This window comes from Phymastichus coffea, unplaced genomic scaffold (genome assembly GCF_024137745.1).
Source record: "Phymastichus coffea isolate CEN01 unplaced genomic scaffold, Cenicafe_Pcof_1.1 PCOF00156, whole genome shotgun sequence".
In the NCBI taxonomy this organism is placed as follows: Eukaryota; Metazoa; Arthropoda; class Insecta; order Hymenoptera; family Eulophidae; genus Phymastichus; species Phymastichus coffea.
In genome coordinates, this window is record NW_026706967.1 from 183752 (window position 1) to 197077 (window position 13326).

General features: G+C 36.5%; 2 protein-coding genes across 6 annotated transcripts; both read left to right on the forward strand.

The window, feature by feature from the left end:
* The first annotated feature begins 4513 nt into the window (after positions 1-4513).
* On the forward strand, positions 4514-10433 carry LOC131672679 (protein HBS1). Of its 5 annotated transcripts, none has more exons than XM_058950058.1 (10): positions 4530-5177; positions 5272-5337; positions 5677-5970; positions 6044-6082; positions 8048-8268; positions 8626-8936; positions 9011-9240; positions 9317-9515; positions 9588-9793; positions 9872-10433. In XM_058950058.1, the coding sequence occupies exons 1-10, from the start codon at positions 5135-5137 to the stop codon at positions 10327-10329; spliced, it is 2067 nt and encodes a 688-aa protein (XP_058806041.1). In that variant the 5' UTR covers positions 4530-5134; the 3' UTR covers positions 10330-10433. The 5 variants fall into 5 exon arrangements, with proteins under 5 accessions (XP_058806044.1, XP_058806043.1, XP_058806041.1 ...); XM_058950057.1 differs by having other exon boundaries at positions 4532-5177; positions 6038-6082; XM_058950059.1 differs by having other exon boundaries at positions 4536-5177; positions 6038-6082; positions 8048-8247.
* Positions 10434-11601: 1168 nt separating this feature from the next.
* Positions 11602-13221, forward strand: LOC131672681 (deaminated glutathione amidase). Its single transcript, XM_058950062.1, has 6 exons — positions 11602-11922; positions 12013-12154; positions 12229-12384; positions 12460-12663; positions 12747-12963; positions 13047-13221. Exons 1-6 carry the CDS (start codon positions 11870-11872, stop codon positions 13205-13207), a joined length of 933 nt encoding a protein of 310 aa, XP_058806045.1. The 5' UTR covers positions 11602-11869; the 3' UTR covers positions 13208-13221.
* The last annotated feature ends 105 nt before the right edge of the window (positions 13222-13326 follow it).

Below are 13326 nucleotides of genomic sequence, written 5' to 3' on the forward strand. Positions count from 1 at the left end.
AAAAGACCACGGACAATGCATAATTGCAAATTTGCCATTTCTATTTTGAGTAGAAAATAGACAGTTTTTATCAAGTGAAACGCGCAAAAGTACAAAAAATATATAAACAGGTCAAGAAAATGCAATGTCGCTCGAATGTTCACAGCTGCTCGTTGAAAAAAAAAATGTAAAATTAATAAAGGGGAGTAAAGAAATTATTAGAGGGGAAAAAAATAGGCGCGCTGTGAACGTTAGTGCTTCCACGAGAAAACGAGATCATTAGCGTTTCTTTTGTCTATCCGCATCGCAGGTCGAACCACAAAAGACGAGAGCTCGTCGTGACACTTGGAGTCGAATATTCCCCGGAATCTCGAAACGACAGGCAATTATTATCTGTAGGTCGAGCTTCACTTGGAAAACGCATTACAGTCCATCCGCGATCAGTCAATCAAGACTGCGTCGTTCAACACGAGGGACAGGAGGAACGACGTAGACGGCTGACTTACGGGCGAAGAACGAAACAATGATACCGGTGCTCCGTCGGAAAGATTATATATATTCCGTGGGCGTTTTCCACGCCTTGGTCCATACCTTATTTGCTCGCCAATTAGAAGAGCACCAGTAATAAAATTGAAGCGAAAAAGTGGACGGCTTTGTTTTTCAGCCTCGCGGCAAATATATATACACATACACATACAATGCGCAGTCGTACCGCGGCAGATGCGGGTTCGGAGCTGCGCGACAGTCGGCGATGACGTACCGCACATTTAGTCGCCAAAAGAAAAGCTTATGTAATTGTTATTATTAATAACGATAAGTGGTTTGCCATTACAGTGTATAATGGTGCGTGCGAGCTTTGTCAGCCGGTGAGGACATTGTATTTTTTTTCTTTTGTTTTTCCGTCGCCTATCACGACGCTCGGCTCGCTCGTTGCGAAATCGATCGATTTAGATTGGACGTTACGTCTTTATCGACGGGTTACAAGTTTTCTGAAATTATTTCAGCGCTACGGAAGATATTCGCAAGTTTGACGTACGTGAGCTTGCGTCCTTTCCGCGAAAAATCGATTTGGAACAGCAATAAACAGCAAAAATTTGTAAATAAACATTTTTTTTCCATTTAGTGTAATTTAATCCGCCATCGTCGCGAAAAATATTTGTCGGTATTTATTTAGCCATGGTCGTTGAATTAGACGCGCGCGGTAGGATGGGATGTGGCACGGACACTTTTTCAGTATTTTCACGGATCACAAAGTTGCCAGTCGAAAACTCGTTCTCGTTCGACCAAAAAACTATATCGACTGGAATTCTTCATAAAACGTATCACCGAACGTTCATCTCAGCCTAGATGGATGTTTCTTTGACGACGGAGAAGTTATAAACAAACGCACACAATTGAAAGCGTTTACAGGATGAGCCTTCGAAACAATTGCTCACAATAGGAATTATTCATCCATGTCTGTCACACATAATCAACGGAGATCCGCTTCGAGGCATAATTTATGAAAACGGAAAGCACATTTCAATAACGCCGTGATTTATGTACCGAAGCAAGAAAAATGTGCTTACGGACGGGATACTTGAGTCACACCAGGCTTGAAAAATATTTAATTGCAAATGATATCGCACGACAGTCATTAGATTGAAATTTGCAGAGGAAGCACGACGAGCGCAAATGTTAATGAACCCTCGAGGGCAAGATTTTACGTTTGCTTTTATACATACGATCGATATTTGACCATCGTACAGCTTCGTAAAGCAAACGCGCGTACCGATAGAGATGCAACGAATTTAGGAATCGCGTTCAAAGTTGCGTACGGGGTCACGCGCGCGGTGCGTTCGAATCCGATTGAGCGTCAAAAAACCTGGGTAATAATCCACGCGCACGCATTCCGCAAAATAAGAAAGAAAAAATCTCGACATTTTATATTCCTGCGTGTCTTTCGCTTTTGCGGCGCGCGTTGCTGCTGCGGACTATTCGGCGCTGGAATCGAATAACAGTGCTTTGACATTACTCGAAACACAGACTCATCTCGACATTGGAATATTTCGAGCGAAGCTCGACGCCACGCGACGGGATCGGCGATCGATTGACGCAACACGCGCGCGCTCGTGAAGACAATGGGCGCCTCTATTGCCTCCGTCGCGTGTTGACCTTTTGTAGAGGCGCGCCATTCCCAACGACACGCCGACGAAACGCGTCCGCCGGACAAATTTGCACTTGACTGGCGGCCGAGCGCGCGCGCGCGCGCACGGAATTGAGATCGTTATCGGGAGATGAGCGCGGCGGGTCGAGGTGCACGATCGGGGAGATAAAAGCGACGCATCAGCGACGACCACCGTGAAGTCATCGCTGCGAATGATATAGCGACTTTGGCGGAAAAATTTTTGCGGCATTTAGCGTCGCTTGCCAGTTGCCGACGTGTCGTTGCGTTTAATGCCCATCCAAGGAGAGCTTGTCCGCGCCTCGCGTCCCGCTGCGCTTATTCGGCGGCAAGAGAGCAGAGAGGGCGGTATTCGCAATTGAATTTTTTCCGCTCCTCGTTGAATTCCTTCCTTGCGATCGAGGTCGGTCCGAGGCTTCGCGATCGCCGCGAGCGCGCGTTTTGTTATTCGTCGCGCGCGGGCAAACGACGTTGTTGTTTGGAAATGAAATCAGCGATTTCCGTGCAAATTGACGCGCCGAGAGACAAACAGCTTCCCGAGTCGCTCTCTATCTGATTTTCCTAACGTCTTCGAGTGAACGTTTGCGCGACATCGGACGGAAATTGTTTTTCCTTGCAGGGGCGTGCACTCGAAAGTGAACTAGAACTACGACGTGTGCGCCGACGATGTCGAGTCTTGAACCACACTTTGACACGGTAATAAATAAGAATAACATGTGTTCGTATAAAATTTGCGGCTCATTGGAATTGCTAATATTTAATCTCCGTATTGGCAACTTCGAAAAAGCACTTCTCCAATTTTAATTCTCGCCGAACTTGGGAAATAACGAGTCCGGCAAAAAAATGCTGTCATTCAATGACGCTACACGCGCTATCTTATCGAAAGCGTCATTACAACATAATTGTTGCTCCATCCGTCTAAACTGTTGATTCGGCGACGAAGATGATGTTTTCGTGGCCTTGATGGGAAAAGAAATATACATAATTAAGCGATCCTCCGTACGTCGTCAGCCTCTTATCAAGCCCATTTTTAGCCGTGATTCAACGGCGCATCACCCCCTTGGCTCAATGTTTTGAGCACGAGCACCTTCGAAGCCGCGTCGTCGCTCTTTGGTGAACTCCACTCGGAGTGCGCGTGCGGCCGCGGTCGCGATGTAATCACGCCCGAAAGCCCGTGAACAGGAAGCGCGCAAATTTCATATTTTTGTTTTTCGCTGGCTCCCGTCGCCGCGATTATTAGTCATCCGCCGAACGGCGCTAAAACAATCGTTCCAGCGTATAGTATAAGCGCGCGCGAGGTATTTCGTAGGCGTGTCGCACGCTTGAGTATTCATTGATTAAACATATATAAACTTGTGCCACGCGTCGCGCGGACTCGAGCTTCTGGCCTTTCGGAGCTCGCCACCGCGAGGTCGTCTTTGTGACTTGTTTTTTTTTTTTTTTTGCAAAGCGATCCATTGCCGCCATCGGCGCTTCGCTTTTTCGTACGCGCATCCGACGAAGGGCGTCGGGCGCGAGCTAATTTCCGGCATCGGTGGAAGATCATCGCTCGACCTCGATCTCTCGACCTACGTGCGTGTGTCGGAGCTCGCAACAGTTTCTCTCTCTCTCTCTCTCTCTGTCTTTCGCCCGAGCTAAATGCCAGGGGGAAAGAGAACTGTATCGTGTGAGGTGATGTTTATTTTTGCCGATGCACGTCTTTCTTTCTCGCTACACGTGACGGAGCTGGATACGTTTTGTTTATAAGAGATTTGCCTTTTGACTCAAAGATGTATATTTCGTTTTTTTTTCTTCGCGGTGAGAGTGTTTTCACTTTTGTCTTATTGAGATTATTATTGTTCGATAACATAAACAAGTAGATAAGATCCCAGGAATGCGCTGGAAAAATAAAAAAATTTAATTCGATTCCTTGCATTAATACACTATTACTCCATAAATAATTAGCTGTTCGCATACTCAGTCAAAACGCTCGCGAAAATGTTTAATAATTTTACGAATTTTTCTAGGAGAAATAAATTATTTAAATTTAAATTTGATTCGAGAATTCACAAAGTTTTTCGAATATCTTATTTGAAAAGTATTATAAATAAAGCAATCAAGAATATTATGAAACGATTGTGACTTCTGATAATATTCGTTAAAGTTTAAACAAATTGTATAGGTTTAAAAATTTTTTTACCACTATTGTTTGTATGAATTCTCAAAGTAACATTATCAATTCGAATTTGTCATAAATATTATTTGACCAGCTTCCTGAAAACAAAGTTTAACTCTGACTCTGATGATAATTGTTTACTGATTATGATTTATGTCCTTTTTTACAACTATGAGAATTTACAACTGCCTGTTCAATTGATAGCATCACAATTCAATATGAGTAGAGAAAAAGATTTGTAGGATAACAGGGTTCGTAATGAAAAATAGGACTGATATTATGGAAAAGAAAAAACGCATCTTATACAGGATTTACATTGCACTAAAATAAATTTTCATGCTTTTCCTACTACTTCTGAAAAACCTCTAATCGGCTCAATCTTTTATAGTTACTTTGTCTTTTTCTAATTGTTCATTAATTATCGCTAATACTTATTTTATTCGGTGAAAGGTATCACGTAAGTTGTTATAAACTTGGTGTCATTGACGTTCTAATGAAGAATTTGAAAAGTCCTCTATGTCAATTCTGTGAACGCTTTACTAACAACAATTTAATTGCTATTAAAATCATAATAATGTAACTTAATTAACTTGCCACGTGATTTAATCGCCTTTCAAAAATATGCCCGTCATAGAACAGTGATGACGGCAATACTGAATATAAGGTTCGTTGGTAAGAGGCTTGTGTTGATTGAACACACCTTCAAACATACAAAATGAAAGGAGCGACCGATTACAATTTATTACCAAAAAATGGATTGGTGTTAACAGGAACAAGCGTATTGCCATTAGTTATTAATTAATATTGTAGTAATAGTTGTCAACGATTTCGCTAAAATGTCTCGTCATCGTACTGTGAGAAGTAAAAATTTTTCAGATGGTCAGTGCATGAGATTGCATAAATATGAATTTGAGGTTACATTACCGATGCCCGAATATTCTGTATTACTAAAAACAATTGATTTCTTTTACAGAATACGATGGTTTGGAGGATTGCTACGGGCATTCAGTCGAAGATGACTATTGCATTTCTCCAAGTGGTAAGCGGTTTAGATGACTAGTTTAATTGTAACTAATATGTTTCGTAATTTCGTGACACTTCATTGAATGTACCAAATGATTCACTTTGAATATGTCACTCGTTTACCCTTTGAGTCACAAACATTTATTTTTCATTGATAACATCACAAAATTATGAATCCAGATTCTTTTAATAGGAATAATGTAGAAGAATAAGAATATGTGTGCAAACATAATAACAATGACTGCTCCTAAAGCTTTGTCTACTTGATACAAATTGTCATGTATCATTTTGTTCGAAGAAATCTATGATATGGTTGGTGAACTCATTTCTTTTTTTACATTCTACCACTCACTAGCGGAGCAATTTATGTACGATCGCACTAAGCAAGCAAATATTGCATCATTCATGACCGAGCCAGATATCGTAGAAGATATAGAAGAGGTTGAAGATATGCCATCTAGCTACAAGGTGCCGCATCTATCTGACATTGATGCAGCTAAATTAATGTCTTGTGTGGAAACAATTAAAAATGTTATAGGAGACACATATCCAGAATCAGAACTGAATAGAAAAATTATTGAATTCAAATTCAGTACAGAAGCTGTTCTTGAATCAATTTTAAATGACGAATCATCAAAAAATATAACAGGTTTATATCTCAACACTTATTACAGACTTATTACAATAAATCATGAAAATAAACTAAAGCATATTAGTTTCAGAAAAACAACCATTGGAAAAAACTTTTGATATACAACCAGGTAAGAGATTACATCATAATCTTAATTATTTTTATATTAAGAATAATGAATTTAATATAATTTTTAATAATTTCTCTTTCATGATCTTTTTTCACACCACCTTTTGTTGGTAAGGTAAGGTTCCAAATTTAAACATTTTTTTAGAAATAACGCTAGTGCTTCAATACCCAGCAACATAACTACAAATTCTGATTTAAAATGCAATTCAGAAAAAGGCTGTGATAAAAGTAGTGAAGAATTTCCCTCTTTGTCTGATATGATTACTGTTAATATTAAACTACCAGAAAACAAGTTAAGACCATTAAATTCTCTTGATGGTTTAACAGCATATCATTCGAAAATTGCAGAAAAGAAATCCAACAAATCTACTTTTTCAATTCCCAAAATTAATTTCAATAGTTTCAAACAATCAACTAATAGTTGTAATGATTCTCTCAGCTTTAGTTGTTTGGCTGACTTAACTGCTCATCATTTAAAAATTTCGAACGACAACAAATCTTCTGGATTTGTTATTCCTAAAATTGGGCCTAAAGATTTGAAGTCCGATGAAAGTGATACACCTTCGTTCAATTCACTTGCAGAACTATCCAATCATCACTTGAAAATATCAAATAACAAAAAAGATTCTAATAGAAATTTCGTATTGCCTTCTGACTTTGTTACACCAAAGATCGGTTCTAAAAATAATGATTCGAATCAAAGTAGTTCGCTACCGTTTGGTTCGCTCGCGGAATTGACTGCACATCATTTGAAAAGTTCAAATAAAGATACAAATTTTGAAGCTCAGTTATTTGGTTTCGTTATTCCCAAAGAGGATTCATCGCTTTCAAATATCAAAATGCACATTAAAAAAGAAAAAAACATTGATTCAAACATTAAATTGACGATACCTGATCTGATCATAAAGAAAGAAAAGGACTTGGAAGACAATCCAAATCTCTCAAAGTCATTTTTGGAAGATATATCGAATTTGCGTATCGAAGAATTTGATCCTAATAAATTCATTGAAAGTGAATCAATAAATTTTTCCATACACAAAATAGCTATCAAATCAGAAAAGCCAGATAGCGCGAAATCTAAAGCATTAGAATTGTCGTTAGAAGCAGTCAAACGAGAGTGCAATCAATACCGCGTGAAAGCTAGGAACCAGCGGAAATCAGCATCGCCATTCGGTAAAGTTTTGTGTAAAAGTTTTTCTAGAAAAGTACCGTATCCAAAGGAAATAGTACGAGATAGTACTGTTAATAGTAGGAGAACCATTTTACCATTCGACTTTTCAAGTCCATCACCGGATTCGATAGTTCTTGCTCGATTGAGAAGAGGAGTTGTCGTATAAATTTGTAATATAGTGTAAGCTAAGCTTTAATAGTTGAGAAGATATTTATTTTAACGACCTTATTCTATACTTTTATTGTTGAGAGAAAATGAATTTGTAGTGATAACTTGATATTACATAAACTTTGTAATTATAAATTTGCAAATTGCATAATATTGAGGCCTCATGTAATTGCATAATCATTGCTAATATTGACATCGAAATAAGTCTTGCGTTATTTATTAATTTTGTGAAATTTTTGTCTAAAATAAATTACTTTTATTTGGATATTGCTATTGCATAATACATTGTTGGAATTCAAATGAACGTTGTATAAGGGTAACTTTTAAATACGTAAAAGAAGCATTTTTTTCCCCGAAATACTTTGCATAATTATATTTTGATAATTTTTATGAAACGAACGTTGTTTAACTATAAGATGACTGCAAGTAACATTGTAAAATCGTTTATTAAAAAAATATACATAATACATAATTATTACACGAACTGACTTTCTTATTTTTATCTAAAGTTTCGATAAAAAATAAAAAAAATATCGTAACTTCATTGTAGGTAATATTAACGACAACTTATTACAACTTTCGCAATAATGTATACATTGGAAAACTCATGTTGAGCTTTTACAATAGGATTAAAAGCAACAGTACCAAAAGTAGTGAGTGTGCCAACGGTCAAAGTCATTCCAGCTGCATCGAAAAGTATAATCAAAGGTTTTGATATTTGTGCAACGGATTCGGATCTTCTTACAACACCACGCTCTCAAAGCCCCAGTTCGAATCGAACATCGCCCGATCCAGCTGCTGGAGATAGGAGACAAGCTTCTGCTCTGGTTAGAATGCTGAACTCAAATGTAGTGATTATTTTGATTTTTTCTTTTCTTTTTCCTTTTCATGCTACCTCTCAACAATTTCATTATACCAACTTCAATTTTCTAAGCGATTCGATTAGATTATATTTAACATTAACATATGTTTTCTGAAATCATGCCAATGTTTTTTGTTCTTTAATTAATTATAAAGTATATTAATTTTTATTACATAGTTGTATTTGCAATGTGTTGAACTAAAAAAATATTTTATATTTGTTTGAATTACGAATCTCAACATTTGTTTCAATCGCACTTTTATTATTTTTATATTGTAACTAACCAAAGATCTTATCTTAACTCGTCATATTTCCACAAACTAATAAATAATTCACAATTTAGGAAAAACTAAATACATCAAGAAGTCAGTCGCCAGCCGCATCAGAAGACGCTGAGCCAAGAGTTAAATCGGCCGAGGAAAAGCGCGATGCATTGGCAATTTACAAGAGTAAACGCGAAGGCTGCAAAGAGAATCTGCACCTTATCTGCGTTGGACACGTTGATGCTGGGAAAAGTACTCTATTGGGTAGAATGCTTTGCGATCTTGGTCAGGTGCCCTCGAAACTCATTCATAAATATCAGCAGGAGAGCAAGAAAATTGGCAAACAATCATTCGCCTACGCTTGGGTACTTGATGAGACTGGCGAGGAGAGGTGAGGCTTTATTTAATATGTTGTTTTCAAGCTTGTAAATAAAAAATTAAATCCAATCGCAATGACATTTACAGAGAACGAGGAATCACGATGGATGTTGGTCATTCGAAATTTGAAACAACCACGAAATCTATCACTCTGCTGGATGCTCCAGGGCACAAAGATTTTATACCAAACATGATCACAGGTGCTACTCAAGCAGACGTCGCTCTACTTGTGGTTGATGCGACGAGAGGAGAATTCGAAACTGGCTTTGACAGTGGTGGTCAGACGAGGGAACATGCTTTATTGCTGAGATCTCTTGGTAAACATTTAATTCTTTTACACTCATTTAACATTAATCTTGATGTATTTTAATACATCATTTTTTTACTTTCAAGGTGTTTCACAATTAGCGGTGGTAGTTAATAAGTTAGACACAGTTGACTGGTCGAAAGAGCGTTTTAATGAAATCGTCAACAAGTTGAGCACATTTTTGAAACAAGCTGGTTTTCGAGATATAGTGACATTCGTACCATGCAGTGGACTCTCAGGTGAAAATATTGTTATGAAGCCTAAGGCCGAAGGACTGTCAAGTTGGTGAGAATCAATTTCCATATTCTGTTAGCTATTGGTTTAATGGATTTTCAAAATCAATAATTGATTCTTCAGGTATACTGGTCTAACACTTGTGGAAGTAATAGACAGCTTTAAATGTCCAGAACGTCCAGTAGACAGACCCTTTAGATTCTCCGTAAACGATATATTCAAGAATACTGGATCAGGTTTTAGCGTTTCTGGACACATGGAAACTGGTATGATATCCGTAAGTGACAAAGTTCTAGTGCTACCTCTCAATGAAACTGCTGTGATCAAAGGTTTGTTTTACGCTTTTTTGAGCTTTACTTTGTTCCAAACTTCATTAGATAATTATCGTCATTTTAAACATGTTACAGGTATTCAGATCGACGAAATGAATGTGACCCATTCATTTGCGGGTGACCAAGTGTCCCTAATACTCTCAGGCATCGACCAGCAAAAGCTAGCTATCGGCGATATTGTGTGCACACCTCATCATCCAGTTCCTGTAACAAGTTGCTTCCAAGTTCACGTAGTGATCTTTGCGGTCAAAATGCCTCTTACCAACGGCATGCCAGTAGTTCTACATCAACAATCGCTTGTCGAACCTGTGATTATTAGCAAGCTTATTGTTGAACTTAACAGAAGCACTGGTGAAGTGATCAAGAAGAAACCAAGGTGTCTGATGAAAAATTCCAGTGCGATTATTGAGATCACTACACAGAGACCGATCTGCGTAGAATTACACAAAGATGTTAAACAACTTGGCAGAGTTATGCTCAGGATAGACGGCACGACTATCGCTGCAGGACTGATTACTAAGATTAAAAACTGATTCGTGACTTTATATCATAAAAAAATTGCTTTTTTATCTATTTGAATTTATTATTTTGTCAACAACAAAAATGAGCTACACGCGAGTTTCTCTTAAAATTATGGATTTTACAGTTTTCATGATTATTTCATATTGTTACCATAAACAACGAGCATTTACTTGTATGTTGTTGAAATTTGTAAGGTCTTTTTTATGAATTCTGTATTTTTTTCTAAAAACGAAAAAAGAACACAAAAGAATCATTACAATAAAAAATCATTTATTAAACATCCTCTAATAGGAGAAAAATCGAAATGATTTGTAAGCTAGAAATAGTGTGACTTATATTGAAGTTATTAATTATACTTAATAAAGTTATAAGTTGTATAACATTAATAATTATTTAATTAAATCTTACAAAAGAAGTATGATCGAGTTATATGTGACAATTTATTATTTGTGTATAATATTTGGCTACCACACTTTACATACAACTCCTGCATCCACCAACAGCCATATTAGGAGCACTTCCACGAAACCGGTGGATTGTTCCTATTCTCGGGCCACTGCTGCTGCCACTACTATAACCATTGCCACCTGATCGTCTTGGATTACTATTGAATAAGCATATTCACATGAGTACAATAGTGAATATACAATAAGTTATAAAACAATTATTCCAAGAAAAAATTACCTGTTCAAGCTTCCAGAATTGCCTGGAATCAATGTTGCAAAACTGGAATAAAGATATCAATTCAATCACAAAAACTTTGTAATTATTTATATAATTCATTAAGAACTAAATTATTAATTTAATATTTATTTCACAATAATATAATACTTTTATAAAATTATTTTAATAAGTACTTACAAATAATAAACAGCATCAAACATTCCTCCAATTAATGAGAAAATGGTTCGGAAAGGTCGAACTAAAGCAGAATCTGAACGATGTGACATTTTGGAGTTGTTTATATCCTTATCTTCAAGTTTCTACACTTGATACTCAAGACCAGATGTCAGGCTATTGCTAAACAATATATGCTAATAAATGACAAATGTAAAAAACACTTCTCCGACAAATGATATGTGCCCACGCAATAAGCTTTCCAGATAATTCGTTCAACAACGTCGAGAATATGTAGATATAGGCCAATGTGACGTGTGTTTACGGATTTTTTACTTACAATGGAATTTCTCATGTAGTGGTACAACTTGAAGTGTGACCCTTAGTTGACTTTATAGCTAGATCGAGTAGCTTGGGCAATGGAGTATATATTATGGATGTTCACTCGAATGTCTGGGAAATTTAAAAATATTGACGATCTAATCAATATTAGCACCATTTGATATGCTCGAAAAAAATGAAATCGCATTTTTCTTATCAAATCACAAGTACAAGATTATTTACTAGTATAATAGAGATACGTGCTGAATAATCTAAAATAGTTGTTGTTTGTAAACAAAACATGTAAGGTTAGGACAATCGAATCATCTGATTTGATGACGATCGTGTGCAAATTTATTTTGCACTCTTATAGAATTTGACCAAAGTAGCATAATGATTCGAGCATGTTCAAAGAAAGTGTCATTTGCGCTGTGTGAAAATTTAAAGTAATCGTCGTTTTTTTTCGATTATTGTCGCATAGGTGTTTCAAAAAATTGCATAATTTATAGACTAATTGTTAATCTGTTTTTTTTCAGTCCTAAGATATCAAAACTTCAAGTGAGTACAATGCCAAACCCATTAGTTGCAGTGTGCCAAATGACATCCACCTCAGATAAGGATAAAAATTTTGAGGCAGTTAGTAAGCTTGTAGCAGAAGCCAAAAGAAGAAATGCTTGTGTATGTTAAAATTATAGGTAAAATTATTTAACATGCTGCATAACAATACGTAGATTCTTTATAAATGCTTTTAGATTGCTTTTTTACCAGAAGCTTGTGATTACTTAGCTGACAATAAAGCTGATGCAGTAGCTATGGCTGAGCCTTTAGATGGCAATACAGTGCAACGATATAAAGATTTAGCATTGAAAGAAAACATATGGCTTTCTCTTGGTGGAGTTCATGAAGCTGTATGTACTCTCTTTTCTTAGTATCAATTGTTGACCATTATAAGACGTTAACATGAATTTTATATGGTATTTTAGCTTCCTGGAAAAGGAAAAACACAAAATTCTCATATAATCATAAACAATAAAGGTGAATTAGTATCAACATATAGGAAAATCCATCTATTTGATATGGAAAATAAAGAAACAGGTGTTCGATTAATGGAATCAGATTATGTACAAAAAGGTAGTGAAATAGTACCTCCTGTTCCATCACCAGTAGGAAATATAGGCCTTAGTATTGTGAGTACTATGCAAAATTGTATTTCACTAAAATTTATGATTAACTAAAATAAAATTTAATTAATGTAAATTAAATTTTCTAGTGTTATGATATGCGCTTCCCCGAACTTTCAATTTGTCTCAGAAATATGGGAGCTCAAATATTAACATTCCCTTCTGCTTTCACATATCAAACTGGAGCTGCACACTGGGAAATACTGCTAAGGGCCAGAGCAATAGAAACTCAATGCTACGTAGTTGCAGCTGCACAAGTAGGGACTCATAATAAGAAAAGAGTTAGCTGGGGTCACGCTATGGAAAGTATAAAATAATTATTTTCCATAAAAAATTAATAAGGTAAACATTGAAAATGTGAATGTAATTTCGATTATATTTTCAGATAGTAGATCCATGGGGAACAGTTATAGCACAATGTATGGAAAAACAAGGAGTTGCTGTAGCTGAAATAGATTTAGAAATATTGAAGAAAGTCAGAAAAAATATGCCAAACGAGCAACATCGAAGGACAGATTTATACCCTGAAATGCTGCCATTAGATCATTAATTTTAATTTTTTAAATTGTACATACAGAATTTTGCTAGGCTTCTTACATAGTCAACCTGTGATGTTAAAAATGAAATTCCATAAGTTTTTAAAATTTAGACTTGAATGTGAATATTTTT